At 39.5% G+C, this 16255-nt stretch overlaps 1 protein-coding gene across 1 annotated transcript in view; it reads right to left on the reverse strand.

Moving 5' to 3' along the window:
• LOC131556533 (calcium/calmodulin-dependent protein kinase type II subunit delta-like) overlaps window positions 1-16255 on the reverse strand; it is a 128961-nt gene that overhangs the window by 24771 nt on the left and 87935 nt on the right. Inside the window, exons 9-16 of the mRNA XM_058803172.1 lie at window positions 13657-13759; window positions 9997-10080; window positions 8892-8986; window positions 8499-8621; window positions 7752-7835; window positions 7038-7080; window positions 3245-3282; window positions 1643-1675 (exon numbers count right to left, since the gene is read on the reverse strand). Coding sequence (XP_058659155.1) covers window positions 1643-1675; window positions 3245-3282; window positions 7038-7080; window positions 7752-7835; window positions 8499-8621; window positions 8892-8986; window positions 9997-10080; window positions 13657-13759 — 603 coding nt within the window. The remainder of the gene's footprint in view (window positions 1-1642; window positions 1676-3244; window positions 3283-7037; window positions 7081-7751; window positions 7836-8498; window positions 8622-8891; window positions 8987-9996; window positions 10081-13656; window positions 13760-16255) is intronic.

The following is a 16255-nucleotide window of genomic DNA, read 5'->3' on the forward strand; positions in this document are numbered from 1 at the left end:
CAAAAACCCAAGTGGTATCCCAAATGAGTGCTCTTGGTTGAACACATAAAGAAAATCCAGTCAAAGTTCAATTCCAATTTTGCCTGAGTAAGGAGAGCAGGCTTTGGTCCATACTCCCTTGGTGAAAGCCCTATGAAAATAAACAATATTCATTACAGCTACTGCTGTAAACTGCAGGAAATCTATTCAAAACTTCTTCAGCAAGATATTGAGAATCCAACACTCATCAGGAAGAGAGAGAGAGAGAGAGAACGTGATTCAAAATACAGTTATTTCTTCCACGTAAACAGAACTTGGTAAAACCCTTTGAAACTTTGCAAGAAAACAGCAATAAGCTATAGACCTTTCTCTTTCATAGAAAGAGACATTAATCTAGGAACACATGGTGCATCTTGCATGTATTTTTAACACCAAAGGGAAACCACTCCAAAAGAATTACAATATTGTCACATGAAACAGTTCCTTCAAAGCTGATTTGTGCTTAACCAGTGTCCTGTTGTGAAGGAGAATGTTTTATTGCTGCATCGCTTGCCAAAAGTCACTTTGAGGTGTGACAGTAGTGCAGGACAGACATACACGCACTCCAAATAGCTGGGAACAACTCTAGTATACTGATTGGCCTTTTTTCCATAGAATATGAAAATATTTTAACAAATAAGGCCTGTATTTTGGGGCTTTACCTTTCACACACTACTTCTGTACCAAAGACTTAACGCACACCTGAGGTTTGGGATCCTGGCAATAATCACACTGCACCTTCCCAGTGCCCCTCCTTTGGATGCTGTGGCTCCTGCCACTGGAATTCTGCTTTCACCCAAGGAACAGAGGATTTACCTACAGAACTGCACGGCTGCTCACACCTGACCAGCAGTTTTTGCTTCCCAAGGAGAGCTGGCTTCCCAGTGGAAGGTGTGGATGAGGGCCCTTTGCCTTCTCTCTGCTGGCAGCAGCAGCAGGCAGAGCCCATCCTCACGAGCACCTCAAAGGTCACATTCAAAACCACCATCAACAGCAAGAGAGGAAGTTCCCGTGTGGGGTCACGGAGCCCAAATGAACACAAGACTGGAGAGTAGGTTGAGGAGGAAGGAAAGTTATTGAGGCTGTCAGCTGGGACACCTTGGGACACAGCCCTGAGCTGTGGAGCAAGCTAGCTGGGAAACTAGTGTGGGAAGGCTGGGAATTTGGCTTTTTTACTCCTGAGCATTTAGCATGGCATCTTGGGCTACAGTGACTCAATTAAAGAAATACCGTATCACTGTGTAACTTGTTTTGTGTTACATTTTACAATATTAATATTATTAGCTTTGGAAATAAGGAGGTTTTAAAAACAAAGAGAAGGCTGTTAAAAGAGTACTATTTTGTTACTATTCTTATTTACTAAGAACAGCTGCATTGGCTGATGTTACATCTACTTTTTTGGCTTTTTATGTCCCCAGGTTAAAAAAGTAAAGACTTGTTTGAAAGAATGGCTGAACAATTCACTGTGGATGGCATATAGCAACTGCAGGCTTAAAATTCACAAGGTTGTACTTTAAAGTCTTGCAGTTCTCACAGTAAGTTAACAAAGCTAAATGCAACTGCTTGATTTCTAAGTGTGAACGTTTCACAGGAGGAAAAAAAATCTGTCGATAAAGATCCTCACCATCATCTGAACACTCGAACTGGACTTCCTTTTCTGAATTGACCAGTCAGAGAGAAAGGAAAAGAAGAAAACGTGACTGGTTGGATTTGCAGTATCAATGCATGGAGTACAGTATATTTCTCTTTTGGCTTTTTTTTTTTTTTTTTTTAAATATGAAAAATACAGCTACAGCTGTTGGAAGGGGTGGAAAAATGCTACAGAATATCTCAATACCAGCATCTCAACAACAGCAATGACAGAAACAGACTTCCCTTCCCCAGATGTACATTTACTCCCTTTGCTCCACATGACCATGCAGACTAACAGCAGATACATAACATGTGCTGAAAACCAAAGAACTGAATCCCAACAGGTGAAATTTAGGCAAAATTTTGGCAACAATTGTTTCCCATTTTATAATTGAGATTGCGACAGAACAAATAGCATCGTAGACCTGTAGGAGGAATGATATTTAAAAAGGAAAACTGGTCAGAGAGAGTGCATAAATTTTATCTATTCCACAATGAAACATGGTCAGGGTTTTCCAGCAGTGATAGAATTGTTCCAAATGTGTGCCTCTCCATGTGACTGGGACCTCCACTGCTTGGCAGGGAGAAGCAATGCAATGGTACTGTACTCATTTCTTTGTGGGTCAGGCTCGGGATTTTTTGATTGGCAAAGTGCATTTGTCAGACAGCAGGCACAAATATACTGTGAATGTGGTATTTAAACAAGTATTTATAATGTTTTGTTAAAGTAAGACATTAGGATTAAATAGAAAACTAAAATTCAGGTCAAAGACACCCTTCTGAATAAACACACAGAGCACAGAAGAATATCTTTTGAATCTTACAATGAAAGCTTGAAGCATTATAGCATTACATTAGTCTTTAAGAGTCCTCTGAGAAAAAAAAACCAAAATATGTTTTCTGCTGAATGAGGTTTTCTTTTCTTCTTTTTTTTTTTTTTTTCCCAAGTATTTATGCAGAACTTTCATTTGTGAAGCATCTCTCCTCCTGCAGGGTCTGGTGACGTGAGAACAGGAGCTCTAAATCATGTACGAAAGCTGCCAAAATGTTCCCTTCTTAGCAAGGTCTCTTAGTAAGGATGAGCTGATCTGAGACAGTAAACCCCTCAAGTTCTGCCAAATATAGCAAGTACATCTGGCAGAACACACCTCATGTGGAGCCAAGCCTACACGTACACTTTTGGTCTTCCACCAAATCTAACGGAAAGTCAAGGGGAAACAAGGAGGCAACAGAGCTGTACATAAACAGTGATGTCTAAAAAGCCCACCACCAAACCATTATTTACAAGTTAACTGATAATTCTGTGTCATTAATTACATAATCATTGTTCATTAAAAAAGCAAGAAAAAGCATTTTCTCCAGTAGTTTTCTATCTTCTGCTTACTTAATGCTGGCTTTTTGAGTATTTGCTTTATTTCATTTCTAAGCTTCAGCTACTAACTAGAACCACTCCAAATAGCTAGTGAGAGGCACTTACTAACAGAATCTATGAAGGAAAGAAATAGCAATAATCAATTCTAAAACCTGGCAGAAGTTACAGACAGGTGGAGACTAAGAATTTATCTTTGAAATGGAAAGCAGGTGTTGAACCTACCTTAACTCCATCCGGCTTTTTCAGTAAACTCTTGGCTGCTGTAAAATGAGACAAATAATTTCAGTGTCAGGTGTTTCTCCTGAGGTCACCCAGCTGCGCAGCAAACCCCCAGTGCCTCCCTGTTCCAGCTATGTCCTCAGCTTTTATTTCCTCCTTTTGTTTCTCTGAGCATGGGGAATGAAATCTTTAGGAAACCACCAGTCCTTAGGATTATCAAACATCTCTTTTTCCATTGACTAAAGCTGTAGGTTGACTGTACTTCCACAAGGAGAGAGCTCCTTGGGTGGCAGAGAGGAAATGGAAGCAGGGTGAGTGTAAAAGCAGCAGCTTTGGCTATAGCCACTTCCACAACTGCAATATATTCCTATTGGATGATAGGGAGAGTTTGATAAGACTGTGAAAAGCTATTTTTCTGATGGCAGGGACTTGGACCAGGTGTCTGCAGAGCCCACTGGTATCTCAGTGATAGTACCAATATACATAATGCCCCTCTGTCATTCCCACCATGACAGCATCAGCCTCCTTGCATGAAAGGGCAGCACAGTTGCAAGGAGGAAAGGAACAATGATTTGCTAGTGAAGGGTTGTTCCAGAGGGTTGCTGCCTGTGAGGATATAATAACAAATTCTAGGCTTTGCTTCACCTCCTAATGAAGAAAACATGCTATTTTCTGAATCATGTTGCACACTGATCAAATTTCTTCAAAATTTCATTTGCCATAATGTTATTCATGTGCCAGACTTTAAATTCCACCACTTAAAACCAGCATCAAACAATTTGGATTTACTAAATTTGGAAGGCTAACGTGCAAACAAGCACAGCCCAGCTCTGAACCTGAAAACATTCACAGCAGAAATACATGCTGGCTGACCTACCAAATCCATATAAACTATTCACTAAAGCGTAAATGCTTCATGAATCACTGCCAAAGACTTGAAGAATAATAAATTACACAACAAGCCTGCTGTTATTGGGGTTTTATTGTTGTTTATGTCCCAATCTTCCCATCAGAAAGTGCTCCCCAGCTCAGGTCAGAAGAAATTGCTGTTCTATATATAGAGGAGACAGTCCCAACATGGAGCTCCCATCGTTACTGGCATTCTTATCTTAACAAAACCCCCAAAACTCCAAATCAATTGGACCTCACATGCCCAAGGCTGCTCAGGCTGGCTGAGGATATGGGAGTTACTGAGTATCTGGTTTATCTTTAAAGCTAATTCCTGTAATTGTGGCTTATTTTTGAGCTACATCTGCACTAAGTGCTCATTTTACAGCACAGAAAATGTAGAATCACCTCAGCAATTGTAAAGAAATTACTAATGTCCATTATTGTGCTGTTTACATGAAATAAACCCTGGAAAGTGAAGTCAGCTTGATGTTTCTAACTTCATTAATATATCAGCCCTCCAAGTGCAGTTCAATAACTATGGACATCAGCCAACGCTACCATGAGACCTCCCACACAGCCACATCTTACAGCTAAAATGAACAAAAATAAATTGGCCTGTATTGTGCAGCAGTATCACTGCATGCTTTCATTTAAAGAAACATAAGTGTAAATATTGAAACCAAATTGTTCTCCACATACTTTGGAGATTGGACACTCCCTGAGGCAATGTGTGCTTTCAGGACCTGAGGCAAGAGGGCCTTAGATTTTACATTACCACAAATATTGTGGGCACTCCATTACCTTCAGGAATTTATTTAGGGAAAGCAATGGGAAGGAGATATTTCTGAAACCTAAGGACAAAAAAACCCAGAAGTTAATAGCTTTCAAAGCCTGCTTTACACTCTTAGCCCTTATAAAAATATGGGAAAACATAAATTAATTCTTACAGACTGCTGTAGGTCCTTTCACTAAATTTGTGCATGAAACTTCTGAGTTCTTTTGATGCTTGCCAAAGACTACATGTTCTATGTAAACAGGTAAATGAGAAGCAGTAAAATGGGGGCACCACAAGCAATAACACTGAGTATTTATTGTGTCCCTCAGAGTGTGCCCAGCATGGATTGCTGCACATCCCACCACTCTGCTGGGCTTGGCTGCAATGGCTTTTTAATACTATTTGGATTCATCTTTCTTTAATCACAGATACTGCACACAAATCAAATATTTCAAGAATTTGCAGGAGCAAAGCAATCAGCATAGTCTAAATTAAGCCCACAATGAGAGATTTCTTGCAAGAAATCAAGCTAGAGCTAAAAATAAAACCTAAGGCAGTGCTACTAGGCCAGAAAGCAGACTGGAAACAAATGGTTTGTGACAGCATGGAGAAATTAAAGTGATTGAGGACAAACAGCAGCTTGGATTGAGAAGAGAAAAAAGACGTTCCTTTCACGTACTGAGGGTCTTACCTCACAAGAAATACACATTCCACATAAAAGGAAGAAAAAAAAGGAAAGTAAAACACTTTTATAACCACATCATTATGGACAAATGACCTTCATAAGCATGTTTTGCAATGAAATACAATGAATAAAGAAACCAAAAAAATAAAACGTCATGGAGAAAAAACACAGGTGGCTATGGTGTCAGACAAGAGATGTCAGGTGAAAAAACCAAAAAAAGCCAAAAACCCTTGTTTGCTTTTCATGCTGAAACACTGTTTAAAATTACTTCAGCTTTTTTGGTTTGTGGAAGTTGAATTTGATCCTTACATATACAGACAGTGACAGTTATGAAAAGGGATGAGGAATGATTTGTTTGTTTGATATTTAACAGTAATTCATTTTTACAAAAAGGACAGCCTACAGCCTTCCCACTTTGAAATTAATTGGGAGACACTGGAATTCATTAAGCACTAACTCAAGGTAATTTAGATGAATGTGGTCCTCTGTGTAAGGTGTGTACTAAAGAAGGGAACTTAACTAAGAAAGAAATTGTATTTCAAGTACTATGCAAATTGAACAAGTTGTTCTTGCATTTGTGATTATGTAATGTTTTTGGATGAGTCAGTGCTTATTATTATTCGAAACATGCCCACAGCACTATCATGTTTTTGTCTGTACAGTAATTTATGTTACACTCGAATAGCTACATCACAGAGTAGGAGGATATATAAAATTACTGATTTTTAAATCTGGTGTTCTATTTCACTATTCACTGGAAATCTCAAATGGCAAAACGAAAAATTCAACACAGCATCAGTATTCTGGCAGTCCTACTACTTTGGACAATTCTAGCTCTGCTAAGAGCAATTTCAGCTTTTGCTATTAGAGTTTGTTTGGTGTAAGATTTAAATCTCCAGAGCCATCAGGACAAAACTGTTTCATGAAGAGGAAAGAACTCTTCTTACATCAGCTAGGCACTGCTGGGCATTAGAAAGAAAATGGGGACTCATGTTACTACATTTCTTACCCCTTAGCAAAGCAATAAAGAGATGAATGTGTACTGATGATATTTTTAATACAGGATGCAACAGAATCATGGAATGGCTTTTCACATATATGAACATATATAAGCTCTAAATGTTGTTTGGTGATACTTGTGCATGTGGAGCTATATGCATAACTTTGAATTTGCCTGCACCAAAATAGGCATGAAAATGCTGCCTGTCTTTGACAGGTAACAATCAAAAAGCAGGGAAGGAGCTCAAATTCTACAGAAAATTCAGACTGTCACCTGTAAGAGAATTTCTTTGGCCCAAAGAGATTAAATTCTTGTTTGCTTCATCACAGGAAATAACATGATATATATTACACCTAGACACTCCTGAATAACTCCTAATTAGACCTCAGCCTTCACAGACATTAAAATATAAAGACTGCATCAATCTGGAGCTCAATGAACATACCTGAGAAATTTCTGGTAGCCAGCATTGTTGTCAAAATGGCCCCCTGTGTACACACACATTTTCTCAAATTAGCATCACACATGTGTAAAACTCCTAATGCCAACACAACAAAAAGGAAAATAAACGAGTAAATGGCACTAATTACTGAATTAACCCTGAGAGAATGGATTATCTGTGCACTTCCTCTCATATGCCATGTCATGAGTGCATAAATCATAATTTAATCTTAATTACACACCTATCAGCAATCTTCATATCCAAATATTTGCCAACTGTCAGTATGTAATGCACAAGCCAGGAGTATTCAGAGGCTCAGCAATTATTCAAAATACAGAGATTAACATGAAAGAGACTTTACTATTGTTCTTAGATTCCTTTTTTTAGGGAGGAATAGGAGCTTATTTGTAATGTACACATTAGACAAGTTCACATCTGCAAAGTTATCATATCTGACCAAGAAAAAACAAAGCATAGTTCAGAAGAATAACCTTAAGGATTTTCCTTCAAGAGCATACCTTTAGTTTGTGTAAATACAGAGGATTATTATAGTTCTGAATTATAAAAGAAAAGCCAAATTCTATTCACTTGCATGGAAATTTTAAGATCTTCAAGCCAAAAGCTGATCTTCTATCAACAGGTCATTTAATAATAATATCTAGAAAAACTCTGCACAGAGACCATTTGTTTTGCACAAGCAAAAGTTTTCTTTCTTACCTTTAGTTTTCTTCTTGCATTGAATTTCTTCAAGCAATCTACAGTCTCTTGTCTGTGCATCATAGAGGCAACAGTAGAACGTTGCTGAGAGAAGAAAATATTTATTTTAAGGCACCCAGCCAGCTGTTTATGGCTTGTTTACTCTACAACACATATATTACAACCCATGGTCCCCATCTTGGGCCTTTAATTTCTACCTTGTCTGACTAACCCATTGTGTTCCTTTTACTCAGTCTTTTCCATGTGTAAAGTCCACTTGAAAAGTCTTGTTGTGGAATATACTGAGAACAGAGAAAAGTCCTGGATCCAGGAAGAGCCAGGCAGCCTTTGCTACCTGCAAACTGACTTTTCACAAGTCCCATAATTCCCTCCCTGCACATTTCATGTTTATCTGAATGACTTCAGGGAAATGAAGATGCAAAGCATTATCTAACTCAAAGTTACCCTGCACTCTCTTCTCACTGAGAATTTAAAATAACACTCTAATTTTTGCAGGCAACATTCTGCACAACACAGTCAAGGCAAAGAAAACAAATTTGCAAAAATCTTACCCCAAGCTGAGATCTCTATAAATACAGACCACTATTGATCATATCTGTGTAAATTATAATTTAACGATTTATAGTTACGCAGCTGCATGAACAAGAACAGAAGTTCTTCTCTAAACACATTCAGTACTTCATGCTGAAGCAAACCATAAACTCATTTGTCTGCCAAGTGATCATTGAACATGAGGAAATTACTTACACAGATCCATGGATGCTTTAGTGCTTCTGATGCTGTGATACGTTTTGCTGGGTTGATGGTGAGCATTTTATTGATAAGGTCTTTTGCTTCAGGAGTCACTGTGTCCCATTCTGGTGAGGGGAACTTCAGAAAAAAATACACACATATGTATATTGTCTTGTACAATCTTTACATAATTTTACCTAAGGGATCCACTGCTGGATTCAAGAGCTTAAAAATTATAAGGCTCTGCCTTTACCTCATCATAATTTATAAACAACCATCATCTTGTCTGTTTAACATAATATGATTAGATAATGTTGCAGAATTCATATGCCACCACCTCATCAGTTCTTAGCTTTTCCCTCTAGAAAACAATTACAAATAACTGAACAGACAGAGTATGGTACATACATCATAAGCACCAGCCTTGATCTGCTGGTAAAGCCTGTGCTGGTCTTCATCCCAGAAGGGCGGGTATCCCACCAGGAGGATGTACAGAATGACTCCTGCAGAAAATTCACACCAGTGTTAAGGAAGAAACTGCAGAAATGAATTTTGCACCAAACAACCATGTAAAACAAAAGGCTCATGACCATCATCCCAGCCACTGGGATGGGAGAAATACAGCCCCTTCAGGCTGGGGAAAACAGTACAAGTGGGGTTGACAAGGTAACCTCCTATGGAAAGCATGGGCAATAATGACCATTTGACAACATCAGATTAGGAACACTGGAAATGTTTATCTAGCTGGAGAAATAACATTCCATGATTCTGGATGTTCTAGGAAAATGCATTCTTTACTTATGGCTTTATCATGGCTTATACTGGTGTCTGAAAGATTCTGTTATAACTATTCTCATGCAAAGCAAATTTGGGAAACTGAAATTCCTCTCTATTTGGTCAATAGGAAATTGAAAAGACCACCTGCTAGTCTGACAGAGATGATGCCCTCTGACTGAAGAAAAGTGTTTTCATAGATAAACCACACACTAAGTGTGGGTAGAAGTGAAATAAGGAAACCAGCCCCTGTTCTCAGCTGGAGAGCTGCCACTTGCCAGTGCCTCAGAAGGCAGTTTTGAGAAGTGCATGATAAAGCAATTGCTCTGTCCTCCAGTTCAGAAAACATTTAATGTTGTGGCTTATACCTGCAGATGGGGTATATTGGTCAGACTGAATTTTAGGCTCCTTGTGAACCAAAACTAAATGTCCAGCTCACAGTATGAACTGGTGTGTTTACTAACTAATGAGGCACCATACACCTGCAGCTATTCTTTGAATACTCTTTCAAAGTGTGTTGTGCAGACATGGCCAAGAATGCCATGATAACAGAACTTAGTAAATAATTTTTTTAAAAAGAAGCTTGTAGGGTAACAAAATTCCAATGACCTCTGCTAGAAATTAATACTGAATTTTATTAAAAACCTATTTTCTGATGCACAGTATCATGTACCCTGGATATAATTTCTGACCCTTAAGACCTTTTACAGTGAATATGACTTTCAGAACAACTTCTTACCACATGCCCACATATCCACAGGTTTTCCATAAGGATCTTTTCGTAACACTTCTGGAGAAAGGTATCCTGGAGTACCAGCAAAGCCTGTCAAAAGGCAAGGCAACTCTGGTCAAAACCTGTATGTGCTCTGCAAAAAGTAAGCAGAGGGGCAGCTACTATACCCTAGATGTAAGTAGATATATGTATGTATGTAGGCACTGTACCCTATTTGTAAGTAGATAATTAGTTGATAATTAGTAGATAATAAGTAGATAATTAGATAATTAGATAATAAGTTGCACAAAATTAGAGCTACATCTAATCTGATCTTTCCACTGCAGAACTCATTTCTGCCAAGTCATTCCACTTCTGGAAACCTCTTATGAAAAGTTTACAGGAAGCATCTCTGAAGCAATCTGGCCTTTAAAATTTGTATGTTCTTCATCCTTTATTCATTACCAGCAGTGCTGCCTCTCTGAGCAGAACTGCAAAAAGTAGGTATAAACATTACTTTTCTTAGAACAGTGTAACAGATAAAAACTTAATGACCATTAACAGTCTGCACCATTTCAGTGAGTACTCTGCTCTGGCCTAAAATAAATGCTTGGGAATTCCTGAGAGGTGAGAATTTGGTGGCTTTCATGAAGGACCACATGCCATTTGTGCACTATCACCCTGGATTCCACCAAACTCATGAGAGACAGTGGTAACATATAAAGTGTACAGCTACAGAAAAAAAAGAAGCCTTTGCCCTGCAGTCACCAATTACTTGAGAGTGGGAGGAGGAAATGAAGGAACACATTTTGTAAATTCTACTGAGAAAAGAGCTAAAATATGGTCATGAAAAATAAGCTTGTTTTTTGCAGGCTCCTGATATGGAAGCTATGAATTGTTAAGGAGTACTATCACACAGGAAACACATCTTAAGCTCCTTAGAGAAGCTGAAAAATAGATGTTCTAAGTAGCTTTAAATAGAGTGCTGTTTCATATCTCTTCTTGGGTGCAGTGCTCATTTGAAAGGGGAAGCAAAGTCATCTTGAGTTTAAAACTTACCACAGCTCAATGAACATTACTATGCAAGATTTGAAAATAAACTCTAAAGCAAAAATAAGTATAGTACTTAGCTAACCTTATCTCTCAATGAAGAAACCAAACAGATCTAAACTGAAATAACTGGTACAGTTTTCGTACACAGAACCACAGAATGGTTTGGATTGAAAGGACCTTAAAAATCATCTTGTTCCAACCCCCTGCAATGGGCAGGGACACCTCCCACTATCCCAGGGTGCTCCAAACCTTGTCCCTGGCCTTGGACACTTCCAGGGATGGGGCAGCAACAGCTGCTCTGGGCAACCTGTGCCAGGGCCTCACCAGCCTCACAGGGAACAACTTGTTCCTATTATCTGATCCAAACCTACTCTCCTTCAGTTTCAAGTGATTCTTACTTGTCCTGTCACTACATCCTCTAGTAAAATAATCTCTCCTCAGTATTCTGAGTGGTTTAGAGTAGCACACACAGAAGGGTACACAGCCCTGATTTCAGTTTAAAAAAACAAACAAAAACACAAGGAAGCAGGTAAATGTCATATATCAGGTTATTTTGTAACTGCTCAGAGGGACCCCCAAACAAGTGTGCACTTTTCAGAAAAGTTTTGCTGCTTGTAGTAACTCCATTAGCTAAAGCAATTTGCAAAGCTGGAAACTGTGACTGTGCAGTGCCTGGAAGAGATTGCAACACCTTGTACTCCATAACTCGTATGATTTCTCCAAGCGTCCAGAGGACCAAGACAAAATCCAAGACAAAATCCATGCTCTGTTGAGCTCAACCTGCCCAACACCTCCCCAGTACATTAAGCACCTGCTAAAGAGGGTGGCAGGTTTCAACTAAACCCTGTCAGGCTTTCTACAAATAGGCAAGGAACAAGTTTGCTTTGCAAACGCGCAAACCAGGAAAGTATTCCCTGTATTCAAAGACAGTTTGAAAGTATTCCCTGCATTCAAACACAGAGTTCAAGCCAGTTTCCTGCTGAGGCACAGCCATGGTTCAAACAGAAAAGAGACCACCACACCAGAGGACTACACCAGAATAAAGAGAAAAAAAAGAGAAAAAATAAAGAAGAGCATACTGATGCAGAGCTATAATTAGAATGAGAGCACACCATGAGTCACTAAGTGCTGCAGAATCCAGTAGAAAGCAGAAAAATCTTATGAAAGAAAGTGAGAAAAAGTTCCAAATGCCCAGTCCACTGGAGTTCATGTTCTGCCCTGCTAATGCACTCCTAAAGCTGAAGTCAGGCACTCAGACCACTCTGGAAACGTTCTGCAGAGCAAGTTCCAAAAAATGTACAGAACCCACTTACCTTATTGACTGACACAGTTTTTAAAAGAAAGACCCCCTTCAGGCTACTTGCTTTTCATTACCTTGTTAACTCTTCCTTACATGTATATTTTAAAGACATTCTGTTCCCTTCTCCTAAGTCCTCATGATGCTATGAGCCTAAACCAAGCATTTCACAAGAACCAAATGACAGAAAAAAAACCAAAGTGCAAGATTTTCCAGGGCATTGCAACCTCCTCTGCATCACCTGCAGGTACATTATGTACAGAAAATAGTCCTGAAGTCAACTTCAATCTGTTGATTTTTTCTTGAGATGCTTCCTGTTTACCTGATGCTTTTGTCATTGTAACAAACCACTTGTGTTTTGCCTTGTTTCTATTCCACTCCTTTTGTACTGGTCTGTTTGTTGATGTGCAAGAGCAATCTCCTCTGTCTTTTGTGGATTACTGAAATCCATTTATAAAAAGGCAGGATTTAAAACAACAGGCTGGCTTATAAAGCTGCCAACATATGTCCAATGGCACTGCCTGTGCATCTACATGTACTTATAGCTGTGAACACTCAACCTCCCAACTCACTGCCCAGGAACACTTTTCTGCCTCTGTTCCAAGCCTCCAACCACTTTGTTCCATTGCAAGCTGCACTTTCTAGCTCCTCTAAGGGAGAATAGGCAGCTGCTATAAATATTTTATTCTGTATATTTTTCCACCTGGGATTTATAATAAATTTTTCCCCATGCTTCACATCTGTTCAAAGAGGGTGGTATGTGAGACACATGTATGACAATTGTACACGCACTATTGTTTAAAATCACCAGTATTAGACATTTCCCACCATTCTCCTTGAGGCATCTATTAACTGTAACAAGTAATCTGTAATTAGTGTCTGGCTACAGCCTCAGGTGCTCAATCCCTCCTATTTTCCCTTTCATTGAAGTCACATCCCAAAGTGCTTCAGAATCAATTTTTCAGGTGTTTCCAGCTGACAGAGACCTGTTCAGACAAAATGTTCTGATGCCTGGGCAGGCACACTCAGCAGTATTACCCTACTGCCTTACTCCTCAGTGATCTGAGGGGAAACCACCAGTCTCCCTCGCAGGTTCTACACCCCTATTTTCTGCCTCTAGTTACTGAGGAGAAAGTGGGAGAAAAGGGGTTGTGTGCACCTCAGTCAGATTTACAGGCTGATGGAAGGTAGCACAAGCTAGGAATCAGGAAATCCAGGTTTTCCAGGGTCAAAGAGTCACACAGTTACATGTTCCACTCCGAGGTGAGAGTGGGGCAGTTGGGGAGGCTTAACCACTATGCTGAATAAATGGTGAGGGAAAAATGGTATTTACTTACCAAACCAAGCCTGTTGTTCTCCCTGGACTTCTATAGCCAATCCAAAGTCTGCCAGTTTGACTGCTGCTCCCTTGGATTTGCTAGCTAGAAGTAAGTTCTCAGGCTTTATTCAGAGAGAGAAAACAATTGAAACAAAAAGATAAGTAAATATATTTTAGACAGTACTCTGGAAAAGAACAAATACTTAGAGGAGTGAAAAAGAGAAGAAACCCATGAGTTTTTTCCATGAAATTGCAAAATTTGCACTTCCCATTCCTATCTGGAAAGAATCACCAGGCCTGTAAGCAGCCTTCACGAGCTCTTAGCAAGACTAAGGACAGGGTGAAGAAGAGAGTCAGAAGGGGCATATGGAGCTGTGACACCTGCTGTGTGACAAGGCAGCTCAGAGATTCCCAAGAGCTTGTTACTGGAAAAATGGCCCAGCAGACTCCCAAAGGACAGGGACTCATTGATGACTAGTCTAGCCCATGGAGTTTGCAGGATCAGGCATCTACAGCTGTCAAACAGAAATGTTTTGCATGACATCCCAACAATAACAGCCCTGTGATTGTATTCAGAGGGCAGGTGTATTTACATTGCAAATCTTTCAGCAAAACCAGCACACCCACGTTTGTGCCTGCAGAGAACCTTTACAAATAACCATGTTAGTTAGTGAAAGTTCCCACCTTGTTTTTGTTCTGTAGGGTGTATGTTGGTCACATCTGAAATGAAATGCTACGGTACACTCACACAATTAAAGGTAAAGGATTTGAACATAACAATTGTGTTCATTCTACTGTTCATAATGAATCCTTTTAACTCAAGTTAGCAAATACATAAAATGTAAATTGCCCAAAGACAACTTTATTGTATGAATGTTTGCTTTAAAAATACAACTAAAAAAGTACTGAAATAATCAACAGATTATTTCAGAGAACTGTGACTCTCAAAGCATTTTCTTGCCACATGTGGCTTTCCAATGCCCATGGTTTTTAACAAAGGTTTTGTTCTACATTTACAGAACAACAAAACCTCACTTTCACAGGTATTGCTGTGACTCCTCAGAAGGAATTTCTGCAGTGGTTTGTGACAAGGGACTTCACTATGGCCAGGCTGGTGCTGGGGCCCCAGTCCTGCAAACTCTTTGATGTGTATTCCAGGCTGAACCCAGGAGCAATCATATCACTTCCAAGGGACTATTTATGTGATGGCAGTTAATCCCACGCACGTACTGAGGCTGGAAACAATTAAGATCATAAGCCTCTTTCAGCAAAGCCTATCTTTAACACATGTCAGGTATCCAGCAAAATATGCTTGAGCCTAAGTAAGACCTCAGCCACGGTGATACTTCTATTAATTAACACTACAAGGGGCCCTGACAAACTCTTTGGTCTAAAGGTGGCTTTTTCCCCTCTCACCAAAGGAACATCTTTTCAACAATTACCAACACTGTCCTCTCACTCATCACTTTGTCGCTGTGTCATAGACTCGACAATATTAAAAAACTTTCATCAATAGTTACTTGATGAATGTTCTATTTTCACGGTTTTAAAAACTGAGATGAAGAGCCCTCAGAACAAAACACAATCTCTACATTCACTTAAATTTTCAGTAACCATCCCAACTACATTACATGAAACAGCGAGTGCATAGCTGAGGACTCTTCTCTAGTTTAATCAACGCAATGTCACACTCTTTGCCATTTAACAACACTAATTTCAACACACAGTCACATAGTTCTGCAAGGTTTCCTCTCATTCACAGTAATTGATTCCTGGAATGCTGTTCTTGTATAAACCTCTTAAAGCAGCGGATGATCCTATTTGCTTGTGACCTTCAGGCAAGCCAAAAGCAGTGAAAAGCCTCATCCTTTTAGATGAAATACAAGCACTACCCCACCAAGCACATACCGCTTTCCCAAAAAGTGATTTTGTTCAAAACACCGGTTTTGTGTTTTCTGATGCTGGTTCGGTTTTTAGTTGGCTTTTTCGGTTTTTGTTTTCCTCTTGGGATTGTTTTTTTATTCCATTGCATGTCTCTTCTCTGCAGAAGTATCACTTTAACAGATGAGTATGTTCCACCAGAATTCCTGACTTACTCCCATGCCAAAGACAACAGCCTTTTGGGCCATGCCAAGTGGGACTGAGTGCTTCACCAACATGCAGCAGCTGTTTGAGGCTGGCCAGAGGCACGTGGGTGATTACCATGCATTAACTGGGAATGAGTGCAATTACTTGGGAAACATTAACAGCACCGTGCAGGACTCGCTCCTGGATTCACGGTGTCACCTTGTGCTCCCCAGCGATGGGCGGCAGCCAAGCATGCACAATGGCACTGTTAACTGCTAAAATTACTTACAAATAAATTAACATGATTTATGCCATGCTTTCCCAGAGGTCTTTAATCCTTAAGATACCAAGTATTTAAGGCTCTGTGTATTTTTCCTTGAATATACCTAAAGCAGCCACTCTTTGGTAGAAGGTAAGAGGGTCGTAATGACAAACTCACAGAAGTTTCACAAAAGCAGGAAGGCTATGGCCTGACAAGAATGGCAATTCCTACCTGGAAGTGCACTTTTGATAGCTGGTAAAGCTAAATTAATTTTTTTCTGGGTCTAAGA

This window comes from Ammospiza caudacuta, chromosome 4, assembly GCF_027887145.1.
Source record: "Ammospiza caudacuta isolate bAmmCau1 chromosome 4, bAmmCau1.pri, whole genome shotgun sequence".
NCBI lineage: Eukaryota > Metazoa > Chordata > Aves > Passeriformes > Passerellidae > Ammospiza > Ammospiza caudacuta.